The 24,592-nt window shown below is 38.5% G+C and overlaps 1 protein-coding gene across 1 annotated transcript in view; it reads left to right on the plus strand.

The window, feature by feature from the left end:
• RFX4 (regulatory factor X4) overlaps positions 1 to 24,592 on the plus strand; it is a 96,152-nt gene that overhangs the window by 27,432 nt on the left and 44,128 nt on the right. The window contains exons 3-7 of the mRNA XM_049822304.1: positions 650 to 710; positions 6,216 to 6,339; positions 18,218 to 18,279; positions 23,298 to 23,511; positions 24,352 to 24,429. Of these exons, the coding sequence (XP_049678261.1) occupies positions 650 to 710; positions 6,216 to 6,339; positions 18,218 to 18,279; positions 23,298 to 23,511; positions 24,352 to 24,429 (539 nt within the window). The remainder of the gene's footprint in view (positions 1 to 649; positions 711 to 6,215; positions 6,340 to 18,217; positions 18,280 to 23,297; positions 23,512 to 24,351; positions 24,430 to 24,592) is intronic.

Genomic DNA, 24,592 nt, shown 5'->3' on the forward strand with positions numbered 1-24,592 from the left:
AATGGGAGCTAGGAAGAATCCAATATTTTAAGAGTTTTATTTTAATTATCTTTATTCATCTTTTTTTTTTCAAATTTTTGGAAAGTCGGCAAATCAGAGAGTTACCCTGGAAACAGTTAACGAGGAATACGATCAGAAACATTATCTGAAAAGGAATAAAGTATATTATAGAATTTTTTAATTTCAGTTTTTCTTGTTTAGAATTAATCTTTGTAAATTTATAAACATCTAGTATATATCATATGTTAGAATCACAATAGTGGATGAACCCCATTAAATGCCTTATCTAATATAAAACTTGAGTATGGCAACTGTTCCCTTAAAGCAGGTGAAAGTGGTTTATGTTCTGATATGCTGCTAGAGGTCTAAGAGTTGCGCTTTTTTATATGAATTTATCCTTTCCAATGTCATTATTCCTATGCACCGCTCTGGTCCTGCTATCAGTGATGTTGCATGGTTTATTGCCTTAAGCAGTATCTATAGATGCTAGCTTAGGGAATATCATTTTTACATTTCCACAATTTAGCCAATATTTTGAGAAAGTTTTGGCACTTGAGAACTTTTTTTTTGTCAGATAATTCCTTACCATTTCATAAATGCCTGAGCAATTCCCACTGAAATTACATAGTATTTTTTTGTTTCTTAACAGATGAGGAAAAAGAAAATAATAGAGCATCGAAACCACACTCAACTCCAGCTACACTGCAATGGTAAGATGCCTTTTTTAAAAAAAATCAAGAAAACTTGTTAGTGTTTTTTCTTATACTTTTTCCAGCTGAAGTGAATAGAGGTCTTGGACATCTTACACAATTCTAAAGATACTTTCACTGTATGTGTTTAATCTGCTCATTAGTATCCTGTACAGCAATTCTCAATGAATGTCTTACTCTTACGGGATTGTTTGAACCTAGGAAGTCTCTGATATAGTTTAAAAGATCTACTTGGTATATTTGTTTGCCGCCTTGCCAGCTGGTGATTTGTGGTTTGTCATCATTGTTATATCTATAACAAAAAGAAAACTAGTACTGAGAATTTTTTTCAAGACTAACATTTGTTTCAGTGTATGATGAAGCCTACCTTTACTGACTGTTTTACTGAAGTGAGATCTCTGTAATTTAACGTAGAAGACAACAAAAGAAGAGAGTATGTTTGAGATTTGCTTAATCTGTCAAAATCCCCTTGCAAATTTAGTGAGGGGAAAAAAGGAAAGGTAATTGGGACGAAAGAAAGAGGATGGGGAGAAGAAATTTGTGAGTTAGTCTACTGCACTATGAAAAATGAACAAGTGCTGTTCACTGTGATTTAAAGCGGTATTTTAGGCTGCATGTTCTGTAATGTTGCTTATCTTCTGACATCCCTTTCTATAGGTTATCTTTTAGACTTTTGTTGACTTTCCCTTAATTTAGGTTTTTAATTCTGGTTTAGCTTTCTTAATATTGTAAGTGATCAAGCATCTTTCAGGAGGTTCCTTGTATCTGGCAGAGCATAGCTCTGTTACAGAGAAGCCTCGGAGCACGCTTATCTGGAAACCCATACTCCTTACCTTGTTTTAAGTCTTTTAAAGAAAGGCCCTTACTTCACCCCGTAAGTATTTCTCATAGTTTTCTGGATGAAAAGATAAGGTTATTGGCAAAAAAGTGGGGTTTTTAGCAAAATGTTAGAAAAATAATTTTTCTGCTTCTGTCAGTCTCTTGAGAGATCTAACTGAACAAACAGCAAAGAATAATTCATTCAGTGAATTCTACTCTTTTTCTCTGAAATTCTATGATTCTGTGAAATATGCATAGAGATGTGGATTATTTCCTCTATATTTTCTTTCTAAAGTTGATCAGTTAAATTTTAGATTTAAAAACCCCTTAGACCTGTGAGTTGATTTAGAATAGGTTGCTTCAAGTATTCAGTGTTCTGCCTTGCAGAAACTTGCAGACGCTTCCAGTGCAAATAGAAATAAAGACATTTAGTTCTGAACTATTGCTTCTTTGTACCTATTTGTATCACAAAAGTGCTGTTTTTCAGAAGTTCAAGAAAAGTGAATAAAGAAAGGGAGCGACTACAGACAGCGAGAAAAATTATTAAAATAATACTGAACTTTCATACATGTATTTTATTATTTTCCATTATTCACCCACACAACTTCAACACAGTTCAAACAGGATAACAAAGAAATATCTAGCTAAAATAAAACAGCAGGCAGGGTTTACCAGTCCCAATTTCAGAGCAGTGCTTATTTTGCAATAGAGTCAGTTAAGAGTCTTTTCCACAGGAGCAAATAACGTAGTAGCCAAGAAGTCAGAGTTAATTAGAACATGCCAATGATACTGTTCCCAACAGAAAACATGCAAATACTGTAAACAATCTTTTGCCAAATACTTTCAAGCTTCCTCGGTCATAAAGGTTAGTAAATCCCTAAACTCCTGGGATATTGAGCCCTGCTGGAATGCACTGTGCACACTAATGCTCATTCAGCAGTGTTTGCAATAGAATACTAGAATTTTGATTCTGAAAAGGCTGCTTACATCATCTTCCCTTCCCCCTTTCTAGTGTACTGGCTTACTACCTGTCTGTTCTGTTATTTTTCTTACATGTTGAGGTAGGTCAGACATTCTCCCTTTTGAGTCTTTTGGAGCATCTGCAATTTCTTCCATTCAATTTTCCTCCCCAGAATACATGAGGGAACAGAAAGCAATGAAGTTTTCAAGTTTAATTTCTTTAGCTGGCATCAAACTGAATTATATGATTGGCTCATTTGTTAATAGATCTGTAGGTAAAAGTTTCCCAGCTTAGTAGCCATACTATAGAACAGTTTTCTGGTGGTTTGCATATGCTTTTCAGCGTATGTACTGCAGCTTTGAATTGGTATTTCCTGGAAAACTGTGCTACTAGGTTTGATACACTAAATAAAGTTACAAGCTCAAAAGTTGTGGTAAAATTGCTAAAGTAGTAAGATTGCTTTGTGTGAAGATGTCGAGTTTCCACTGTTCTGGAAAATGGGACCCATTAGCATCAGGTTATTTGTACTGTGGTGGCACCTAGCAACCCATGGATCAGCAAACTATTGTGCTCAGCAGTGTACAAACGCTGTACTGAACGCTTCCTGTAGGTTTAGCTTCACATGTTTGACAGTTTTGCCTGCTCAGGCCTCAGACCAAGTTTTTGCACAGTCAGGAAAGACAAAAGACTAAATTTACCTGCATATGCCTTGGGTAAGCACGTGTCCTAACCTTTTACAGGCACCTCTGGGCCAGATTCAAGAGGTGGAATGGTGGGGTAAATTATTGCCCAGATTTCAGGATACAGTACCAAACTTGCCTTGTTCTGGCAGATAGAAGCACCACAATTGTCTGCAGTGTCTGGTGTCTGCCAAGTTAAAGCTGGTCATGTTTTTACTGTTAGGTGCTACTATCATTTACAGCTGATGAAGGCACTGGAGTGTTGGAGAACAGAAACAGAGGAAATGTCAGTAGCAAGGAAAAAGACAAGGAAGAAAGTAGTAGAGAAAGTGAAGCAAGGGAAATATGTAAATTTTGTCACATGGTTCATATTGCCATCGACTTTGTTAGCTATTCCTTGTCTGGCATCTTGCTGAAAAGAGCAAACAACATCAATCCTACAGGGATCTATCCTTAATGCTTACGCCCCTCCAAAGGCGATGTACGTTGAACGCTATAAATGAGGAGGAGGAAGAAGTAGCTGAAGATGCCAAGAAGCATGTCTGGATGACTGTCAGCCTGGCTAAATATCCTTTTCCTGGAAACAGGAATGATGTTTTTGTTTTGTTTCATTGATGACACAAAATGAAGTGAAAGGCCTGGTAAATGTAGCATTACTGCCAAATACATCATAATTGGGGAAACTACATGAGCTTGAATTTAACCATTAAGGCGTGAATGTGTTCATTATCATCTGTAACGCTATAGCTTGCTAAACACTTGCCTGTGAAACATTCATGATTATTTCACTGGTGAACTGGTTGACCAAACTAAGTGTGAAACTTAATTTTACGTCAGTTTGGGGGGGGGGGTGTGCGCGCACATGTGTGTGTCTACTTCTCCAAACACAGAATTATTCAAAGCACGGACAGCCTAATTCCATGCAGTTTGGTGGCTTACAGTGTAGGTGCTCCGAATAATAACAGTATTGTGAAGCTAAAGTCAACAAAACTGTTCCATTTTATGCAACATTTGTAAAAAGAAGTAAAAAAAACAAAAACCAAAAAAAAGAAGGTAAAGCATTGCTAGGTAATGGATTCTCCCTAGATTAGTAGTTTCTCAGAAATTGTTATAATGCATCAAAATTAATCTGTTCTAGAATCCTTTATGTGATTAGCAATGGTAACACCACAGCTGCTCTGTTGCCTTCATATCTAAAAACAAGTCTAACAACACTACAGACCTGACTCTGCTATAGAATAATTTCATTTAATCTAGAAGCATATAAGTGTATGAAGGGAGAAACAGTAACAGGGACAGATAAAATTGTCATTCCTGTGGAAGGCTTAGGGGGTTTATTGCTATACTGTAGTGGTACAAAAGGTCTCATTGTGAACTACTGGATTCCACATGGCTTTACTAGGACATTTAAAATGTTATATATATATTATTTCTGATAATGATTTGTTAGGTAGAAGATTGAGTTCATTATCTTTCTACAATACTGTAGAATGAAGCTGAATTCAAAATATGATAAAGTTGTTAAATAAAAGACAGGAAAATAAAAGAAGTGGAGCAAGATGGGTTTTTGATCATTAAAAAAAAAGTTCAGGTATAATGGAGCATTGTTCAGTGTCAGACTAATGACTCTCTGTGAAAGAGAGGAGAAAAAGAGAAAAATTCATCAGATATGAACAGAAATAATTAACTGCTTTTCTTTCTGTCCTGTCTTGGTCACGGAAGCTGACATTCCAATTAGCAGCTATAGTATACAAACGAACTCTCCAGGTTTTGAAAGGAGGTTTTGTTAAAGCGCTATGAATTTGAGGAAAGATGCCGTGATGATATTTCTGTAGAAACCAAGGAAGAAAAGATGTTGCCCATACAAACTGCTTCCATTCATCTAGCCGGATCTCTTATTAAAATAGTTTGCAGTCACAAATGATCATGATAACTGAAATGGAAGGTAGGTTGGTCCTGAAAAAGGCAAGAAGGGATAGAAACTAGATATTTGGAAGGTGTTCTACAGCTATCAAATGACATGGGGTTATTTACTGTAAAATTGGAATTTTTTGAGAAAATGTATTAATTTTCTAATATGTTTAAGAGGAAGTTGCACCTACATTCTTTTCCTAGCTAGCAGGGCAGACAAGCACACATGTAACTGTATGCGTATGAGTGACACCACGAATGACAAGATTAATTATGGTTTAAAGTTAAGTGTGTATGTAAATAGCTCTTGAACTTTGGATCAGCAATCATAAAAATGTCATTTCAAAGGAATGTTAATTCTAACCTGTAGACTTGAAATGAGCCCAGTTTCAGATTTTAAAGACGAAGCATATGCCTATTCATATATTTGATGCATAATTTAAAATTTTATAGTTGTGTGTTTGCATGTGTAAATGAATAATAATAATTTCTACAAGGCAGAGGAGGATGTTATTTCACTATTCTATTCAGCACTGTATTCAGATCATGGACTCTTTTTTCACTTTGTCCATCAGCAATAGCAAGAAAATATTATACAGGTAGGATTTTGTGCACACTCTTGAGTATTTGCAAATAACTTGCTTTAGCTACCTCTGCTTCCTCAAGGTACAGGATATTGCAGCTGGACAGGAGTGAAAAGACTGTCATGAACTAAAGGTGACCTGTCCTGTAAATAAAGAGAGAATGCTTCCCCTCAGTGAATGTTTTTTTGTTTTGTAGTTGTACATATATTTTTTTTACTGCAGGACACTTGTAGGGTCTAACAGACTACTAGTATATTTTTTCCTAAAAATAGCACTTTGGAGCATGGTAAAACCCGATATACCTTTGTGTTAATCTCTACTTGCCTGAGAACTCACAGCCTATGCTTTTGATAGCAAGTGTAAACCAAATGAAGCAAGTAAGTGTTATGGAAGTGAATTGGAAGGAGCACTTGGGAAGAAAGCAGAGAAAATTTAGTAGAGATGCAAAAGTCAGAATGTTTGGTTTTGAAGATGCAGCTTTGCACACTGTTTACCATACAGGACATCCAACATACTTGCAGTTCTCTCTGTTTGATATTTGCTTTTTAAGGCTAGAGGAGAACTATGAGATTGCAGAAGGTGTTTGCATTCCTCGAAGTGCTCTCTACATGCATTACTTGGACTTCTGTGAGAAAAATGACACGCAACCTGTTAATGCCGCCAGCTTTGGAAAGGTAAGTCTAAACAGCAGTATGGTGCCTTGATTTTAAGTGTTTTGACAGTTGGAATAATTGCTGATCATGACTAAGCTCCAGAATACACAAATTTTTTTGATGACTTCCATCCCCAGCCTACCTGACAGTGACATGATATACAATATTGGCAGCTTGGAAGTCGAATACAAGCCAGTGTAAACACATCTGCATTGTGACCTCCACTGCTTTAACAAATATACATTTTTTAAAAAATAGAAGGGTAAAATATCAATCATTTAATTCTGGACCCTGTCTATGCCATTCTTGTAAGCATGATATGGAGATTCCTGAATCAACAGTATCAGCCCAGGCTGGCAAATTCACATAGTGGAGTTCAACGCCACCAGATGTGAAAGTCCAGAAAGCATCTAACAGCATTTGTGTGGCACTGCAGGTACAGGCTGCCAGGTTATCTTTATGCTGTGATTCCTTGTGCCTCCACTTTCCAGCCCAGCTCTAGTAAGAGTCACTGTGGTTACCTCCAGACTCACAGTGGAGATGCACTCACAGATGCAGCTATGCGTTGTCCAGATGTGAGCAGTAAAGCTCTTACACTATACATCACTAGCAGATGTTAATGGCTGGCTAGGATGTTACATAAAGTTCTTATTTTGGATTTGCTGGTCAGGTGATGTTTTCCTCTCAGTGAAAATGAGGATGACTTTTTTTTATTTAAAACTGAAATTTTACTCTAGAAGGTGTCGCAGGCCTTTAAAACTTGTAGGCTGTGAAAAAAACCAAAGTGCAGAGTTTGCCACTGTTTATGAAATGCTTGCAAGCATGAATCTGAAGCTGGTTGTCCTGCAAGCTGTTCTCTTCTAGTGTTTGCAACATTTATTCTATAGAAGTGCTGGGTATTCAAAGAAGGAAAAATGTTCCCAGGGTAAGTGCCTGTGTAAAGAGTAGGTGAAGGAGAAGAATGTATTTAATGAGGTGTCATTTTCTATAATGCATCTTTATGTAGGCAGTTTAGCAAGGCAAGTAAAATGTACCATGTTGTAACATTACTATGTTTGTTGTGTTTTAAAGACCTGCATAGCTCAGTTGATTCTGTTGGGTTTCTGTTTAAACACACTGTGTAAGTTTGAATGAAGTCGCTTGTTCTGTATGTTGTTGCTACCAAGTGGTAAGTATAGTGGCAACATGTAATTTCGGAATAGAACAAGAAACAGATGTCATGCAGGCTAACACATTTCGAATATGGGTAAAATTTACATGATGCTACTTTTGCTGCTACCGAAAACTTCTATAAATTGTAAAGTGTAAATACTCTGAAATTATTTTATTGGAACATAAATTTACCAGCGACTTCACTGATTCTCAGTATGCAGCAGTGTTTTTACACTATATATTACTCCATCCTCCTTCTTCCCTGCCCCTTGTACCCACACACACCTGTTCATCAGTAGGAATACTTTGACCTAGCAGGACAGGTAGAGTGTCTTTTCATGTGCTGTGTTCCAAGTGTTTTCCACTTGATTGCAATAAAGTTCTGAAGTAGCGATGCATAAAATTTGTTTCTGCTTTTTGTGGAGATGTCATACAGAATCATCCTAGTACTGTCCAAAACTAGTGCTTCATGTGGCCATCACTTTTGGATCTGGAAACTGAGGCTTCTGCACAGGTGTGTCCAGGCACCTCAGACAACACTGGCACAAATACTGAAGTGAAACGGGATCCTGCATCTGCAGAACCTGGAGCAGACCCCAGTGATTCTGTCCAACCTATTATTGCCAAGAAAATGTACTGCACAGTCATGAAGATCTGCCAGGCAGACACCCACTTCATTCAATCAATAGCTTGCTGTCAGCTTCTCCTTAGGAGCAGGCACATGGACAAAGTTTTAGCCCACACGCTTGTTATCATAGGACTTAAATACCTTATTGGCAGTATGTGTTGCATAAATGCCTTGGAGGCAGTGCAGTGAAATAGGTGCTATTTGAGGGCTTCTGCACTTAGCTGCTGAAACAAGAGACCCCAGACGTGTTTGTCCTTGTTGGGAATCATCAAGAGCCCTGCAGCTGTCATCTCCTCCAGAGAAAGGAGTTAGTTGTTCTGTGAAATTGTAGACAGTTCGCCTTTCAATAGGCCACATTGAATTTATGATTCATCTTTGAACTTTAGCTTTGTGGGCAATGTTAAACATTTAGGCTTTTTCTTTAACAGACTGGTAGTTTTTAGAAAGAGACATGGAGTTCAGCACTTTAAAACAATCTGTAATAAGTTACATCCTAATATATTGTTACATACTCATTTACATCTCAATTAACAGAACAGTGTTGATTTCACTTTTAAAGATACTACTGGAGACATATGAAACTTTCCTGAAAGTGATCTCTCCAGATTAAGGTTTTGTAGACAACACTTCAGCCCATGTGTACTTCTTAAACCCGATGTAAGTTGAATGTATCCACAACAGAGCACGGCAGGGAGAACAGAGAAGTTGTGAACAGCTGAACTAATGGATCTTGTTTCCTACCATCTCCTCCGTTCACTAAATCCATAGCCTTACCTAAATCTTATATAATATCCCCATGTTTCCCTGCAGTATCTTCAGTTATTTCCAGGTCCCAGTCACTACATCAAGGTCTTGCTTCTTTCAGTTTTCTCACATCTGTTGCACCTTCTTTCTACATTACTTTTAGATTCCCTTATGTCTGTCTGTCTGCCTGTTTCTCTTTCTCTCCTCACCCCATGCCGACAGCTGGGCAAGACGCAGCACATGGGGTGGCTGGTTCAGAGCAACAGAAGTGTTGACTGATTGCCTCATGCTCATGGTTGCCCAGTCAGGCAGTGCCAAATGGCTCAACTAAAGCCTGAGCTTTCTTCCCTGTCTTGTCCTCAGCATTAGCATCAATATGTTCTCCCCACTCTCCAGCCAGTGTTTTCTGTTAAGCTTCTAGGACATGGAGTGGACCTCAGCCATTTGGTAATATTGGATTAGCGAAACAAAAATTGGTCTGGGGGTGGGGAGATGAACAGAGAGACAGTAATATCTCATAGACTGCTTCCCGAGGAAACCAGGTTAATAACAAAAAAAGTGACAAGAAGAGGAAAGAACAGAATTACTGTATAAATACCTTTTAAAAGCAACCTATACTCCTAAACCACTTAAATTACATATAAAATAAAGAAGACTCTAATACGGTTATTAATGTGATATATTCTTATATGACAAAGGTAGCTGTAGCTTTAATATGTTACCCAAGATTTTAGTGCTTTACTCACCCAATTAATATGTGAAAATTACAGGCAGCTTGGTCTGTACTAGCATTTGCCAATCTGCTAATAGCTATGCTACCTAGTCTGTCATTACTGAAGGTTTTCCTGCCTGCAAAAGGCAGGACCAAGCACTCTTTTACCCATATACTTTAAGTAACAGTGACTAGGGAGGGCCATGTATTTGCTGGTTACAGCTCAGCATCAGCAAGTGGAGACTCCAGCGTTAAACTTTTCACCCAGAAATGAAGCAGAATTGGTAAAAATGTTCCGTGCAACTAGTGAGAAGACAGGGAAGTACAGTGAGGAAGGGCAAGTATGTCACTGAGTCATTAACAGTAAAATATCACATATGAGAAAAAGCTTTCTCATGGTGAAGATGGTTGGACTGTGGATTAGTCTTCAAGCAAAAGGAGTGAAAGCCCTGTTGCTGAAGTCATTTAAAAAAGATGGCAACCTTGTGCCCCTCAGCCCTGAGCTGCAAGCGCCTCGGGCTCTGCTCTGGGACCCTGTGGACTCAGAGAGCAGCTTAAGGTGTTTCCCACTGGAAGTTCTGCTGCTGCCTGCAGCAGGGAGGGCTGAGCAGGTGTGTGTTTTATTCTGAGAGACATGTTAACATAAAATGCCAGTGATAATTAATACACTGAGCTAGGAGTTATAGTGCATGAAGGCTCTGACTCATTCTCACAGGGTTTAGTTGCAAAAGATATATCATTATGAATTGGGGCCTTCACTGAGTCAAATAAAAAGCAGGAATGTTTTGAGCATTTCCAAGCCCCTCAGTAGCTATTGTGTACGGATGGGTGCCATAAGGCCTGTTGGTTCTCTCCTAGCTGCAGCATGTCACCCAGCTGTTCAGCTGGGTTGGCAGGTCTTTGAGATTATCTTTTGCTTTTATTTTCAACACTGATTTTTGTTCTTGTTTCTTTTGTAATGCTGTATAAACATAATTTTCTTAATCAAGCCCCTTGAAGATGTAATCTTCCTCCTCTGCACCAGTTTCCCCTGTCCTCCATGTCCTCAGTACACTGCTTTAAATTTACCATGCAGTGCTAAGTCATCTCCTGCACCCTGCCATATCTCTCATACAGAACCCTTGGTTTCTTGTGGTGCAGCCTCTTTTGCATCCTCATGAAGTGTTCTTCCCACAACTCCCATATGCCCCCTGGAGGTTAAATACTTTCCCCTTGTTTATTTTTTTTCCTTTGGTGCTTTCCTGCCATGTCTTTTGACAAGCAATAATAAGTTAATATTTGAGAAGGAAAACGAAGGATGCTGACACTTTGCAGGGTGGCTTTCCCCCAGCCTGAGGTCCCCTTACATCGTTCTGGCAGCATAAAGAGGTTTAACATGGATGCATGCTCACACAAATTTTAAAGCCTCTTTGTTGCTCCCTGACTGGCTTTGCTTAAGTGAAAATTAGATTCCAATAAATTTATTTCACTAAATAAAGAAGGGTGAAGTCCACAACAGATTTGTAGTATTGGTTAGGAAAGAGATCTTTTACATTTTTGACCAATATTTCCACCCCATTTCCAAAAAAATGGGCTGAGGCACAGTTATACCAGCAGAAAAGTGCTTTTTTTCCCCAATAGTTTGCTTTGCTCCAGGGAGGTACAAGCTGTACCAGCCAGAGTCCTCTTTTATCACTATGCACTGTCTCTATGCCCAGAAGTTTTGCCAGCAGGACTACTCCTCCAAGCATGATTAGCATAAATAGGATTTACAGTTTCATGCTATCATACTATATATATTTAATGTTTAAAAAGGACAGACAATAAGCCTTATTGAAACCTCTTTGATAATGACATTGTAATGTGACTGCATTCTGATTTGTCCTTGTATTGAAATGCACACATCTGGAAATTGCCTGCTGTGCATAAGGAGATACTTCTCCTGAAGATGCATTTTTTTTTTTCCTTTACTCTCAATTTACTAAGTAGCCTCTATAGTAACTGGTATAGCAAAGCCAAATTTACGTTTAGTGCTTTTTTCTGATAGACTAAAACAGCACTTGCTTTGTTATGAAAAATTACTACATATGGAATAGTTTTTTATTAGGCTTTTTTTTTTCCTAGTCAATATAGAAAGGAAAAATAGAACTGAGGAAAAATCAATCTAAAGCTGAGGATGTGGTTTCTGTTATTGCATTGAAGGACTGTATCGGTCTGTCAGCGCTGTCTGAGCAGTCCCTGCTTTTCCTTCATCCCTTTTTAAGAGCTAAGGTTCCTGACTGTAGGACAGTTAACACCAGTATCACTTTTCTTCCCGATTCAGAATCTTCTAGGCCAAGCTCGTCTGAGGAGGCCATAATAACACAAGTTCTGCAGAAGCAACAGTCATGCTGGTGTGGGGAACAGGGGTCCTACAGTGTGGTTGGAAAGGTCTTTCCCCCTTGGCTCTGCTTCACTGATCCCTTGTATTACTGCAGGTTGCCGACTATTGCCTTTTTCTCCTTGAGCTTGGGGAGTAAGAAAACCAGCAAGGACACCTCGGTTTCCCTGGAGTGACTTTTCCTGTCCTAAAGATTTGCCCTCTAGCACAGAGATTTTTACTGGCTTTGCCAGTTCAAGCATCTGGCTTCTAGTTAGGTCTTCAGCATGAAGCAGAGCGGCCTCTGGGCTGCTTTACCTCACGCCTTGTCAACACGTCCCAGAGGCTGTTCTTACAGCACAGGGTCTGCCAGAGTGCAGGGATCCTGGCGCTCAGCCTTTTCCCACAGATATGCTGGGTGACGGCAGTAAGCATGCTGGCACCAGTACAGAGCAGGGGGAGTTGTGCAGGGTTTTAGATCTGCTTGGCTTCAGCAAGTCAGCACCAAAAGTGGCTGCAGCTCAGCTAAGCATCTGAGTCAGAGCATTCGATGTTTGTAGCTTTGTTGGGATGCAGTAATCTGTTTGATCATGCCTTAGGTTGAGTAACATCTGGCCAGAGGAGCTACTGAAGGAGGATATTGTTGTACATAGATGAATTTGAGGAGAGGTCTCACAAGCTTCACTAAAGGGCCCCGTTCAGTTGGAGTTCCCCATGGAGTCTAATCTCCATAGCAGGCAAAATTGGGCACAGGCATTAGAGAAGCTGCCAACAGGCTTTTCTGACTTGCTTTGCAGTATCAGTTGAGATGTATCAGTGCTAGAAACAAGATCTTAACCTACAGCTAGACGATACCCTGTTCCACAAAATGATGAAAGTGGGTGGAGAGAAATGGGAAGGTTATTGAATCTAAACTGACGAGAGATCTGCGGTCAAAAATACTGGACCTGGTCACTACAGTCTTTTCTCCTGGGCCATGCAAGTAAGTGAGCAAGAATTAGAGAGGGTATAGACACAGTCACACCTATCCTTTTCTTTGCACAGTTTTGTGGATTTGGGGGACAGGAATGATATTTTGAAATGGACTAATTTGATTATGCTCTTTCCTATCAGTGGGTATTTCTTAGGGCAAAGCTTTCTTGACCTTTTCCTCCAGGTAATGTGGTGTTAAGCCAGCCCGCAGCCATATTTGAGCCAAAAGGTACCTGTTAACACAGGTGTTAATAATAACAGATTGTCTCAGTGCAGTGCTTTTCAAAAGCACTGAAACAGATGAGGAAACCCCAGAATGATCCAGCTGAAGCAGTACAAGGCCAAAGATGAATGAGCCTAAAAATCATACGCTTACCATATAAGATTAAGGATATTGGCATTGTTTGTGTTTCACGGCAGTGAGAATAAGGAAAGCATAGCTGTGTGGGAGTACAGTTATATTTGGCATCACTTGTTTTTTTTTCCTGCTGCTGTGGCAAAGAAGTTTGAAATGCTACAATAGAATTTGGTAAATAAACACAAATCTTCTGTACCTGACTTCATAAAAGAAAAGCATGCCCTCTAGATATGGGATGTGAAACTTGAATTGAGATAAGTAGAGCCAGGGCCTGTTATGAAGAATTGTTAACAGAGGAAAGAGAATTTATTCCACTGTATTTAGAATCTCTCTAGAACCTACCAGAGCTACAGAGCCTGGAGCCTGAAATCCGTTTCTCATTCTGGCAGAGTGCAAATACTGGGTTGCTGTGAGCAGCTGTGTGGTGCTTAGTTGCTGACTGGGGTTAAACCATGACAGTTGCAACTTAATTTTATTTCATTAGTCTGGGAAGTTCTAGAAGCACAGCTAGAATTATTTAAAATAGTAGAAAGGAACAGGAATCATGAATAACAACATCCGTCCCTCTAGATCACATGCACTAACAAAATGAACATGCCTTTTGAAAAGTAGCACTTTAAATAATTCCAGGGAAAAGTCTTCTAAAAGTCATCCTCTGCCTATTGCCCCCAGAGCAAAATTTAGTATTTTGACACGGGGAGGGAGAAGAAAATTACTTTAGAAGTTTCCAGACATCTCTGGTTCCTTCCATCCTTATTTGTTTGCATGAAGACAGACGCATAAGAAGGTTTATAAGATGGTTTGGGCTTTTTTTTCCCTGATTTGTTTTGGCATCTCATATCATAGAAGAATTTAGATGGAATAACTGGGAAACAGAAAGTTCATACTTTGATAGTGAATGCAATGAGGAGTAATGAGTCACTGTACAGAGATGAAGGCAGAATAGACAATACATTCCTCATTTTAAAGCTGGGGCTGGCTCTGCTTGTGTTGGAATGTCACAGTGCTGGAGATGTGAGGAGAGATGCAGTAGCAGAAATTACAGCTGGCAGTAATCAGGACGAAGGAATGCACCTTTGCAGCCATTTGCGGGTAACAGAACAGCTCCTGCAGTTAGCCATGTCTAAGGTTAATAGGTTGTGCAGACTACAATACAGACCTTTACAGAGGAAGTGCATATTTCTAGTTGTTGCCCATAAAGCTTTCTGTCTTTTGCATGGATGCTCAAGTAACTTATTTTTTATTGCTCTATTTTAAGAATGACCAAAATTACAAGTAACTAGATACTTAATTCAAGTTTATTCAGACACCTCTACTAGGTTTAAAAAGCTGAAACATGATAAAAATCCTGTTAGCTCCAAGATCTGTGCAATATATGTTGGTTGTTGTACTACTAGCATTGTAACCTCAGTGTGAGGGAATGATATGAGAAGACTTTTCTTTCCTGCATTCACTTTGGCTGCCCCAGACATTCAGAGTGGAAAGATTACTGCCTGTCTGAAAGAAAAAGGTCCCCTTATGTTCTACCTGCACAGGCATTCCTAAACCCATGTATTGGGATTGTCTGCAAAGGTTAAATGCTGTCCTGGATATGCTAAGTCCCCTGAAAAGATGTAAACCAAATATATGTTGTTTTACAATGTAATGACTTCTGCCTGGCTCTTACATATACAGAAGGCAGTCAACAAAAGAACTATGGAGTTGCAAAAAGATAAGGCAGTTTTTTTTTTTTTTTTAATTAAGAAAGGCATAGAAGATCTTCTATAGACAGAAGGCAAGATCCGATCTTGAGCAGGGCACAGAGGAAAGTGAGGGAGGACACAAAGTGTAATAACAGAAAGAAATAGAAGGACCATTGGTTTCTGAGGCTAATATAGTAGGGACAGAAGTTATTTGCACGTGAAACTCTTGGTCTACGTCTGTCTCAAACCCCAAAAGCCAAGTAGCATAAAATAATGCCTAACAGTCAAAACTGCCACATAATTTAGGTGGAATGTTACTTGGAAAATTTAAAATCTGTACCCTTTTAATCAGCAGATTTTGTGGTCATTTCGGAGAAGTATGAGATGAAATTTCAGTTCCATTGAAGGACAATGGTAAAAGGCCCGTTCATTCCAAAATTCCCTTGGATACCACCCATGAGATCTTTTTACCACTGCTTCTGTTGAGAACGGGGACTGGGTTCCATTCAGAAAGCAGCTCAAACTGTGTGATCTGGTCTTGATTCGTTTGCTTGCACAACCCCACTGCGGTGATGAAAGGAAAATGATCTAACTTGGCTTTTGGACCCAAACCTGAATTTTCATGTCTAACAATTAGGAACCCCCTTCTCTCCTCACCTAACTGTAAGATTAACTCATTTTCCATGTAGGTCTTTAAAATTTAATAAACATGAAACACAATGACTATGTATTTTGTAGGGTGACTTTTCAGACTGAAAGTCTGATTTAAAATCAACATTTTGGACGGTCTGCTTTTTCCATTGATTTCAGCACACAGTGCACTCCACTTGTCCTGTCCAATCTGGTTTCCTCTCTCCTTTCAGGGAAATCTCACTGCCTTTGGCAATATCTTTGCACAGGGATTCGCATAAATGTAGCTGAATATAAACATTTATATGAACAGCTAGTTCATTTAGTACTTGACTTGTTTTATTCCAAACACACTCATAAATACCCATGCTCATGTGTATGAGCACCCAAGTGTGAGTATGCCATGTTATACATATTTTACATGTGCAGCATTAGATTAAAAAGCCCTGACTTTTTTTTCCCCCAAAGATTTTCTAGATTTTTTTTTTTTTTAATTATTGGTAAAGAGTATTTTAAGTGATGCCTACTTTTCAGCTGTATTCTGAAAGGTGTATCTCATTGTTTAAAATGTGCTGGATTTAAAAAAGAAACAAACAAAGAAAAGAAAAAGGGATCATCTGATCAACTGCTCCATTATTCTTCTCTTTTCCTGATCACCTCTGCCCTGGTATGTAGAAATTGGCTGATTTATTTAAATCCCAGGAACTCCCACGGCATATGGTTCATAAAGTAGTATTTACAGTGTGCATTGTAACACTTCATCACTACTAGAAAGACTTGAAAGTAATATGGGTTCATGTTGTTCCAAAAGAAAAAACAGGGTAAAAATATCTGTAATATTAAGATTTACTTTTGAGTCTACTGCTGTAAAATCAACTTTTGGAAAGGAATGGTGTTTTCTGAGTGATAACTGCCACACACAGGAAAAAAAACAACAACAAAAAAAACACCCTAGCCCAAAAAAACCATCCTCAGAAAGTAGTTCTTCAACGCTGCCTTTTTTTCCCACAGCCTTGTGGAGCCCCCAACCCTGTCTGCAGAAAATGAAAGAGAGAGGGGTGGGATTAATGTGTAATTAAAGGGAATTTGGAAGGCTGAGATGTTGCGGAATGTTAGATCAGTAGCTGGAACAGCATGTGGTGTTCTTTAGGCAGGCTTCATTGAATCCATACAAAAAAAGAAAGAAGGACTGCTTGCCTGTCTGCTCATTTATCAAACAGCTAGGCTGAACTTTCACAGCTCCACAAAAGTGTTTTACTGTTTGCTGAAGTTTTGCTCCAGAAATTAAAGCTGAACAACCTAGCCACTCTGAGTCTATGCTGCATTTTTGACATCAGCCACGTTGTGCAAAGCTCTTGGAAACCAGTGCAGGTCAATTTTTACATGATACAATGGGAAGATGATTGTACATTTGCTAAAAAAGAAAAAAAAAATATTACTGAAGAAATGGTCAAATATGTGACATTGTAATGTCTTTATTTATATAGCACCTTTTGATCCAAATATGTGTTCCAGAGCTTTCAGTCATCAATCAGGATTAAATATTTATCATGATAGCAAAATGGCTAATGGAGAAAAAAAAAATCTATATTATTTAATCAATTTTAATTGATGTTTTCTTCTAGTTGAGCAGTTATATTTCACCTGGTATGCCTGTTTTCCTTTAATATTAGTTAGTCCCGTCCCTGCCCAAAGAAGAAACATTTAGCTATTTATATAATGAAAACACAATTAAAATAGATTATAAATTAAAAAAAGGAAGAAATTCCTTTTGCAAGTGAATCTTCACAGCTTACTGCAGTCTTTCTTGCATGACTGTTCTGCCAGAAGAATTTTCCTCCTACTGCAGACCACACTGAGAATCAGGTTCAATCCTGTGAAGTGCTGAATGCTGCCTTCCCAGCAACTACAGCAGAGCTTTTTCATCAGGACTAGCCTGGTTGATAGAGGCTCCGATTACTGAAGGCACAATCTACATCCATTAATCCATTTCCTTAAATGCATCTGGCACTAAAGAAGTTTTGTTTTACAGTAGCAATGTTCTTTTAATCTCTGCTGACAGACCAGATTTTTTATGATACCCTGCTGTTTCTGAGATGCACTTGTTTTCCACAGAGGATAGATTGATTCCGAGCTATCTTCACAAATGCAACAGTGAGTCTTCCCTGGTAGAAGTGGTGTCCCTGTCAAATACCAAAATCTTTTCAGGGAATCATCTTTTAGAAAAAGGAGTGTTTAATGGCAGGATTGTGAAGGTCTGTAAAGAACTGTGGCCTCCAAAACTCTCAAAAAGGAGAGTTTCCTCTATTTGCAGCAAAACCAGGTTTGTTGATCCTGCCAACTGACATAAATGAATAGTAGGCCAATTCGAAGTACAATCCTCCTTAGTTTAGAGGCAGAACTGATCTTAGATTTTTAAGGAAATGTATTCTATTCCAGTAACTTCTGAAAGTCTTTATTTAAATTAATGGTAGTTAATGGAATTATACTGAATTTTAAAGTCTCTTTGCCCTCTTTCAGTAATGGAAAAAATCAAAAGCTTTATTTCTGTTTTCTCTTGCCATGTATTTTGCTGATGTCGCAGTACAGTTTCTCTGCTTTTTTGTCTTAACAGTCTATATTAAATTAAGTATTAGCAATGTGCTTTTCAACTTTTTCTAATATCAGTTCTACTTATTTGTAGATAATAAGGCAACAGTTTCCACAGCTAACGACAAGAAGACTTGGAACCAGAGGCCAATCAAAGTAAGCAGCGTATGGTATTATTATCATCTCACCCAGGGCCCCATATGGCTCTGGCTTTACTGAATAGACTACTATAAGATCAGGGAATAATTTGTCCAGTTGGGGACTTAAAACCCAACTTTGATGGAGGTTCCATTGTAGTCTTTACATTGTGTTATTGATTCAGTGGTGATCCTGCAAACGTAGTCTAATGGAGGCCTTTTACTGATTTCATCAGCAATGTTTTTCATCTCAACTCACTTTACACAACGTAAAGGACATTCACACCCAGGAGTAATGGAGCTACTGTCGGAGGCTGGGAAATAATAGCTGGTTAACATCATGTTTCAGTTTAGAGGACAAGTGGCAGAATGCTATCTGGAATTTAGGTAGGAACATACATTGGCCTAAACTGAAATTGTCCACAAACCTGGATTTAACCACCATTTTTCCTGTGTAATGAAATCCAATATATCTTTAAGTGATCAAGGAATTAGTTTATTGACTTACCTAAAAGCTGGTACTTCCTGAAAACAGTTCATCCTAATTTCAGAACGAGAAATTGATTCAGAAAGAAGAATGCATTTCCTGGGGTATTTGACTTTTTCTAGTTGTTGACAAGATGTGATTCTACTGATTTATTAAGAGGATACAGTGATGTTTTATACTTTTTTCGGCTTGTGGACTCCATGAATTTTTTCCAGTGGAGCTTTGGATCTTTTTATTGCAAATATACATATATATTGTTAGGGAGCTTATATATATGTATCTATCTGCTTTTGTTGATTAGCTTTCACAGAATCCTACAGGGTAGTCTAAGGGTAGTCTCTGTAGATCACAAGTGGAAAATTACAGAGGCGGAAATGAAAACCTGGGACAGCGTTACCACAAAATTTTGCGGGTAGAGCTTCTCTTTCGAAACAAAGCCTAGAAACAATATTGCTAAATGCTGAGAAACAAACATGCTGTGAGAATTGAACTTACATACTAAAGCTAGAATGACCTATTCTTTAAAAGAAAAAAGAAACTAAGATGCTAAAAGAAATGCCATTATAATTAACCTTACTGTGCTCTTCTAACAAGTGGTCCATGCTGAGCAGTCTCTCTTTGATGGGACCAAATGTCCTTTCCCCATCTTGAGATTCTCCTAATTTTTATAACTAAGCTTTCTTTTTCTAGAGCAGCCATATTTAAGCAGCTAATTGAAGATTTGAAATCTCTTCCCAAATGCAAATTCAAAGCTACCATAACATCACTCATAACAAAGCTACCAGATGTTTCTCACATGCAAATCCTAGGCTAGTCCAACAGCATATTAGGAAAGCATGATAGGTCCGGACTCAGAGAATCAGGATTTAGGACTGAATATAATTTCTGTGGAGGTTCATAAAGACAGAGTGAAAGCATGCACAAGTTGCTTTATGGAAACATTCATATGAGAGTACCCTCTGTCAGCCATCAAATCACTCTGACATTGGATACAACTTTGTTATTTGTTTTCCTTTTTAATGAAAGGAATGAGCACCACTGTAATTCCAAACTGGAGCTCAGGAGTCTCTCAGAGGGGCAAGATGCTCTTGATTTGCTAACTGAAGGTATCTTGCATCTCCAAAAGCTGTGCCTCTTTACTCTCAATGAGGCTAAAAATCAATGAGACTTAATATTTCTTGCATATTTTCCCCCCTAACCTGCATGCCTATCAGAGGAGCTTTCAGGTCACATACTCCTCTTGTGCCACCTTTGCAATGGTTCTGCTCCCTATCTAGCAAGTAAGAAGGGGTTTCTGTAAAGCATGCTGTCTGTGCTCGGCAAAATCCTTGGCCCTTGAGAGTCCCTGGTCATCCCTATGAGGGAGATCATAGTCACTCAAATTTCACAGCCTCAGCAGGTGTGAAATTGAGTTCTTCTGCTCCAAAAGAGGATGCCTAAATCTTCATCAGTGGTTAACACCCCAAGAATTATAGCATACAGAGGAGTCATTCTCATTTGATCCAATGAAGAGGAGAGGTATAAACACACATGCATACATACTACATGCAGACTGTACTTCTTTACAATAAATACACTCCTTGCTAGACCCAGCACAGCTGTAACAGAGCTCTGGTTTTGTTTTCAGAAACATCTGACTGCATTCCAATTAAGTTTTACGTAAAGAAATTACTTTAGACATTAACGCTTCAGTCCCTTTATCGCCAACTGTGCTGAGTGCTGCCAGTATGATTTTCATTCCACTCCCCTGCTACTGCCAAAGCAAATTCGGCCACAGAAGTGGTTAAGATTACCTGACTTCACACTGTTCTGCCTTCAATTTTTTTATAGCATGGCTGCCTTGTAACATTACAAAGTTCAGAGCTACCATGGTGCTATACTGTTGGTCATCAGTTGTGAGGCTTTCTTTTTTGCAGCTGGGTTTATTGCTGTAAGCATGCAGCTGTTCTCTATCACACCAAGCTTACAAACAGTTCCAATACAGGTGAGCCATGAGAAGGCAGCTAAACATAAAAGCCAATTTCTTTCTGTACTGTAGTTTGAAACTCTTCAATTATGTACACAAGAGGTTAGTTAAACTGATGGAAACTACATGGTATAAAGGGAATTTTGCTTCTTTCTTTAAAGGAATGCTGCAGATGCTGGATTTGTGAGAGTAAAAAGCATTCCACTATTTACCACAAATATGATTGGGTTGTCTGCATGTTATTTTTCTACAGTTCAAACTTTCAAGCATTGTTTATTGACTTAAGTTGGGTTTTTTCTGGTAGAAATACACAAGAATCTTTGTAAACTGCACCGGTGAGTTTTTGCCATTTGGAATGGTAAAATTACTGAAGGAGGAAGCTATCTAGAAAAATTTTGGAGTTAATTTGGCTATTGCTGTCTCTATGATTTTGAAGCTACCTGGAAAACTCTTTTCTGTAGTTTACTGCCAAGTGCAATATACCACAAATTAAATAATGCACAATGAAATTCTACTACATTTTCCAGGCTTTCATTCATTTTTTTCTTGAACTGATTTAAGCTGAAACTTGACATAAGACCAACCCCTGTTTAAATTGCACAAACCTCTCAGTCCATCAAGAACTTTTCAGTCCTGCTTGCTGTGACCTTTTTCCCTTCCCCCCTCCCCCTTCCCTCAGCAATTTGTGGTGCTAGCTCCCTGTAGCATTTCCTTTTGGTTCCCCAACCTCAGACATACTGCACAGGATGCATGTGAGCTTTATAGCTCTTATGTGCAGTGTGTGCATGACAGCTGCTAGAGACCAAACTGGGGACTTGAGCTGCAAGCTGGAGTTGTCACCGTTCAAGCAAAAAAGCCAAACTTCTACAGCTGGTGTTATAACCCCAGTGTAAGCACAAACTTGCCATTAGCTAGCTGTAACAGCTTAGGACCAATCTGGAGCCTGGTTTCTTCTGGTGTGGAATACGCTTTTTGGCCTAAGCCCTAATGGGTTTAGGAGCTGATAGTGTGGCTTCACAGGTGTTAAAGCTAGGAAATCCCATTCATACCAAGACAGCTTAATGTTTTAATAAATCTCACTTGGATTATTCAATACTGAGTTCAAGATAGCTTTTATTTTTAATGGACAATATAGAAATGTCCTCAGTGGGCATGGCAAGGGAGCCACACGCTAGAAGTTTGCTACAACTCCCCAGGCCTCCTCTCAGCCCATCTGTGCTGGTAGACAAGATTAGAGCTTCCAGCTCTTTGCTACGACTTTCTGCTGGAGATTATGACACGCGTTTATCTGTCAGTAAGTGACTGAGAGAGAAAAAAGGAAAAAAGTCACCTGAGTTAGTTTAAACTACCATCACTTAGATACAATTCTTTCACTAATTTAATTGATGACCTTTGTAAACCGAGCTGATATTGCCTAAAGCAAACTTGGGTCCATTCAAGTGAACAGATCTGCTGGTAGCACTCTGAAATCAGTAATGTCTGGGGAATACAACAAACATCCAGCGATGGTAACTTCTCCTGCCACCATAGTGGGATCCAGAAGACAGTGTCTCATAATGGTCTGATAGGGTTTTGATAGACTGTAAGGAGAGAACTAGAAGGTCATTGAAAATTCTCTCTAGGAAAGTAGGGTGAATCAAAAGTATATGAGCAATACAATCTTGTGATGCCTTTTGTAATCATTAAAAATTTAGCTGATGGGTTGGTAGTGCCTACAGTTGAGAAACTGAAATAAAAGTTAGCAAATTATGGAAGGAATAAGATTACCTTTGCTGCTTTGGTGCAAGAGTTAGACTGGATAATGAGTGCTTCCATTAACACCTATAATAAAGCTAAGCTGTAGCACAAACTTGTGCCATAAGGCCACCAATCCTTTCTTATAGCACAGCCACACTGTGCAATTCCCACTGTGGTCTGCACAGAGTTAGTGTTGTGTAGTATCCCTCAGTGATATAAGCTCAGTGCTGATGCTAAGTTATGAAGCAAATAATTTTGAACTGTACATTTCCTACCATTCATTGCTTTCCAGCACAAGCCTTTTTTGCCCCTCTTTTCATTGAAGTGTTTTCAATTTTTGAAACATTTCTGATCAACTCATTTGCAATAAAGACTCATGCTTTTCAGGGATCAAACCAGCCCTCAACAGTCTGAGAATCAGGGAGCTGAAATAACAACAGAAGGGCCAGTCCAGAGGGTCTGTACCTCTGCTTATTGCTAAACTGAAGGAGCAGCTGCACAGCAGAGCTCTGCCAACAAGTAGCTTTAGGATGCTTTTTTTTTTTTTTTTTTATAACAAGAAAAAAATAATGGAAGTCCATTGTTCTCCTGCCCTGCAACAGAGTCAGCTTTATTAACTCTGAAGAGAGCTACTCTTACCAAAAGGAATGAAAATTGGAAGCCCAATATATTACTGCAATGTTCTGCTACTGAATCAATGCTTGTTAATAATATATAAATTATTCCACAGTCTGTTTTCTGTAGAAGTCATTAGCATTATCAGTTTCTCTTACACCCATATCTTTATTTATTTTTTTTTTCAATTTCAAACAATCTGCTTTATAAAATATACATCTCTATGTATCAGGTACCATTATTATGGAATTGCAGTGAAAGAAAACTCCCAGTATTATGATGTGATGTATTCTAAAAAAGGAGCAGCCTGGGTCAACGAAACAGGAAAAAAAGAAGTAACCAAACAGACAGTGGCGTATTCACCACGATCCAAACTGGGAACATTACTGCCAGAGTTTCCAAATGTCAAAGATCTAAATCTGCCAGCCAGTCTGCCAGAGGAGAAGGTAACACTTTGGAAATCTTTTCTTGGCTTGTCTTGGTTTTTTTCCCCTGCTTTGGATGAAAGCTTTATCTAAAATATAAAGACTTTAAATTAGAATAAGTTTAATAATGCTTTGACTTTATTTATGGATGACTTAATTACTTCACATAACTGGAAGAAATATCTTCCCTTAAAATAGGCAGCTGACACTATCAGCTGTACAATATTTCTAAAGCCTGTGCACACTTTTTTTAAAGTTACATTACATACAGAAGGTGAGGTTTGAGGGTAACTGGTTTTAAATGTGTTATAGCTCTTAAATCTGTGAACACATTTGATGGCAAACTGAAAAACAGTTCTGATGCTTTCTTGAGCAGAGAGGGACTTAGTGTATTTCTTATCCTTCTAGACTAGAAATTAAGAGAATGCTATCTACGCATATGACAAAAGTGCTCTGGCTGCTCTTGGTTGAGCTTGCTAGTTTTCTGATGCTATTCACATGTGTAGTATCAATGTAAAGTGGACAAAAGAATAGGGTTTTATAGTTCTTTATGTCCTAATTAGGGCCACATTCTCGTCTTTGATCTCACTGAGGCTTTTTGCTCCTCTTACATTTGAAGAATCCCCATTGACATAGAAAAATCCATGAATTCAAAGGGAGAATTTACTTTTAAGAAGAAAACTCATCTTAAAGCTAATCTAACTAATCTAACTAGACTCTAACCGATTCCATTATTTTTGCAATTGTGCATAGGTAAGATAAGAAAATCTTAATTTTGGTGCTCTATATTCTGATAGTTTTAAAAGTGAATTTCTTAAAGTAGAATGATCTTTTGTGTGTCTCCCTCTCATTCTTTTTCAGGTTTCTACCTTTATTATGATGTATAGAACTCACTGTCAGAGGATACTAGACACTGTAATAAGAGCAAACTTTGATGAGGTATGGTTAGAAACTACAGTTGTAGTTTAATGATACATAAGGTATTAATGGTTCTGAGAGCTTATTTTGAATGTGATATTACAAATTTCTGGTTTTGTGGTGGCCAATCCCTTTCATGAGTAATGAACAATAGCTATACTTGAGAATATAATATGTGACTGAT

This window comes from Accipiter gentilis, chromosome 18 (assembly GCF_929443795.1).
Source record: "Accipiter gentilis chromosome 18, bAccGen1.1, whole genome shotgun sequence".
NCBI classification, from domain to species: Eukaryota; Metazoa; Chordata; class Aves; order Accipitriformes; family Accipitridae; genus Astur; species Astur gentilis.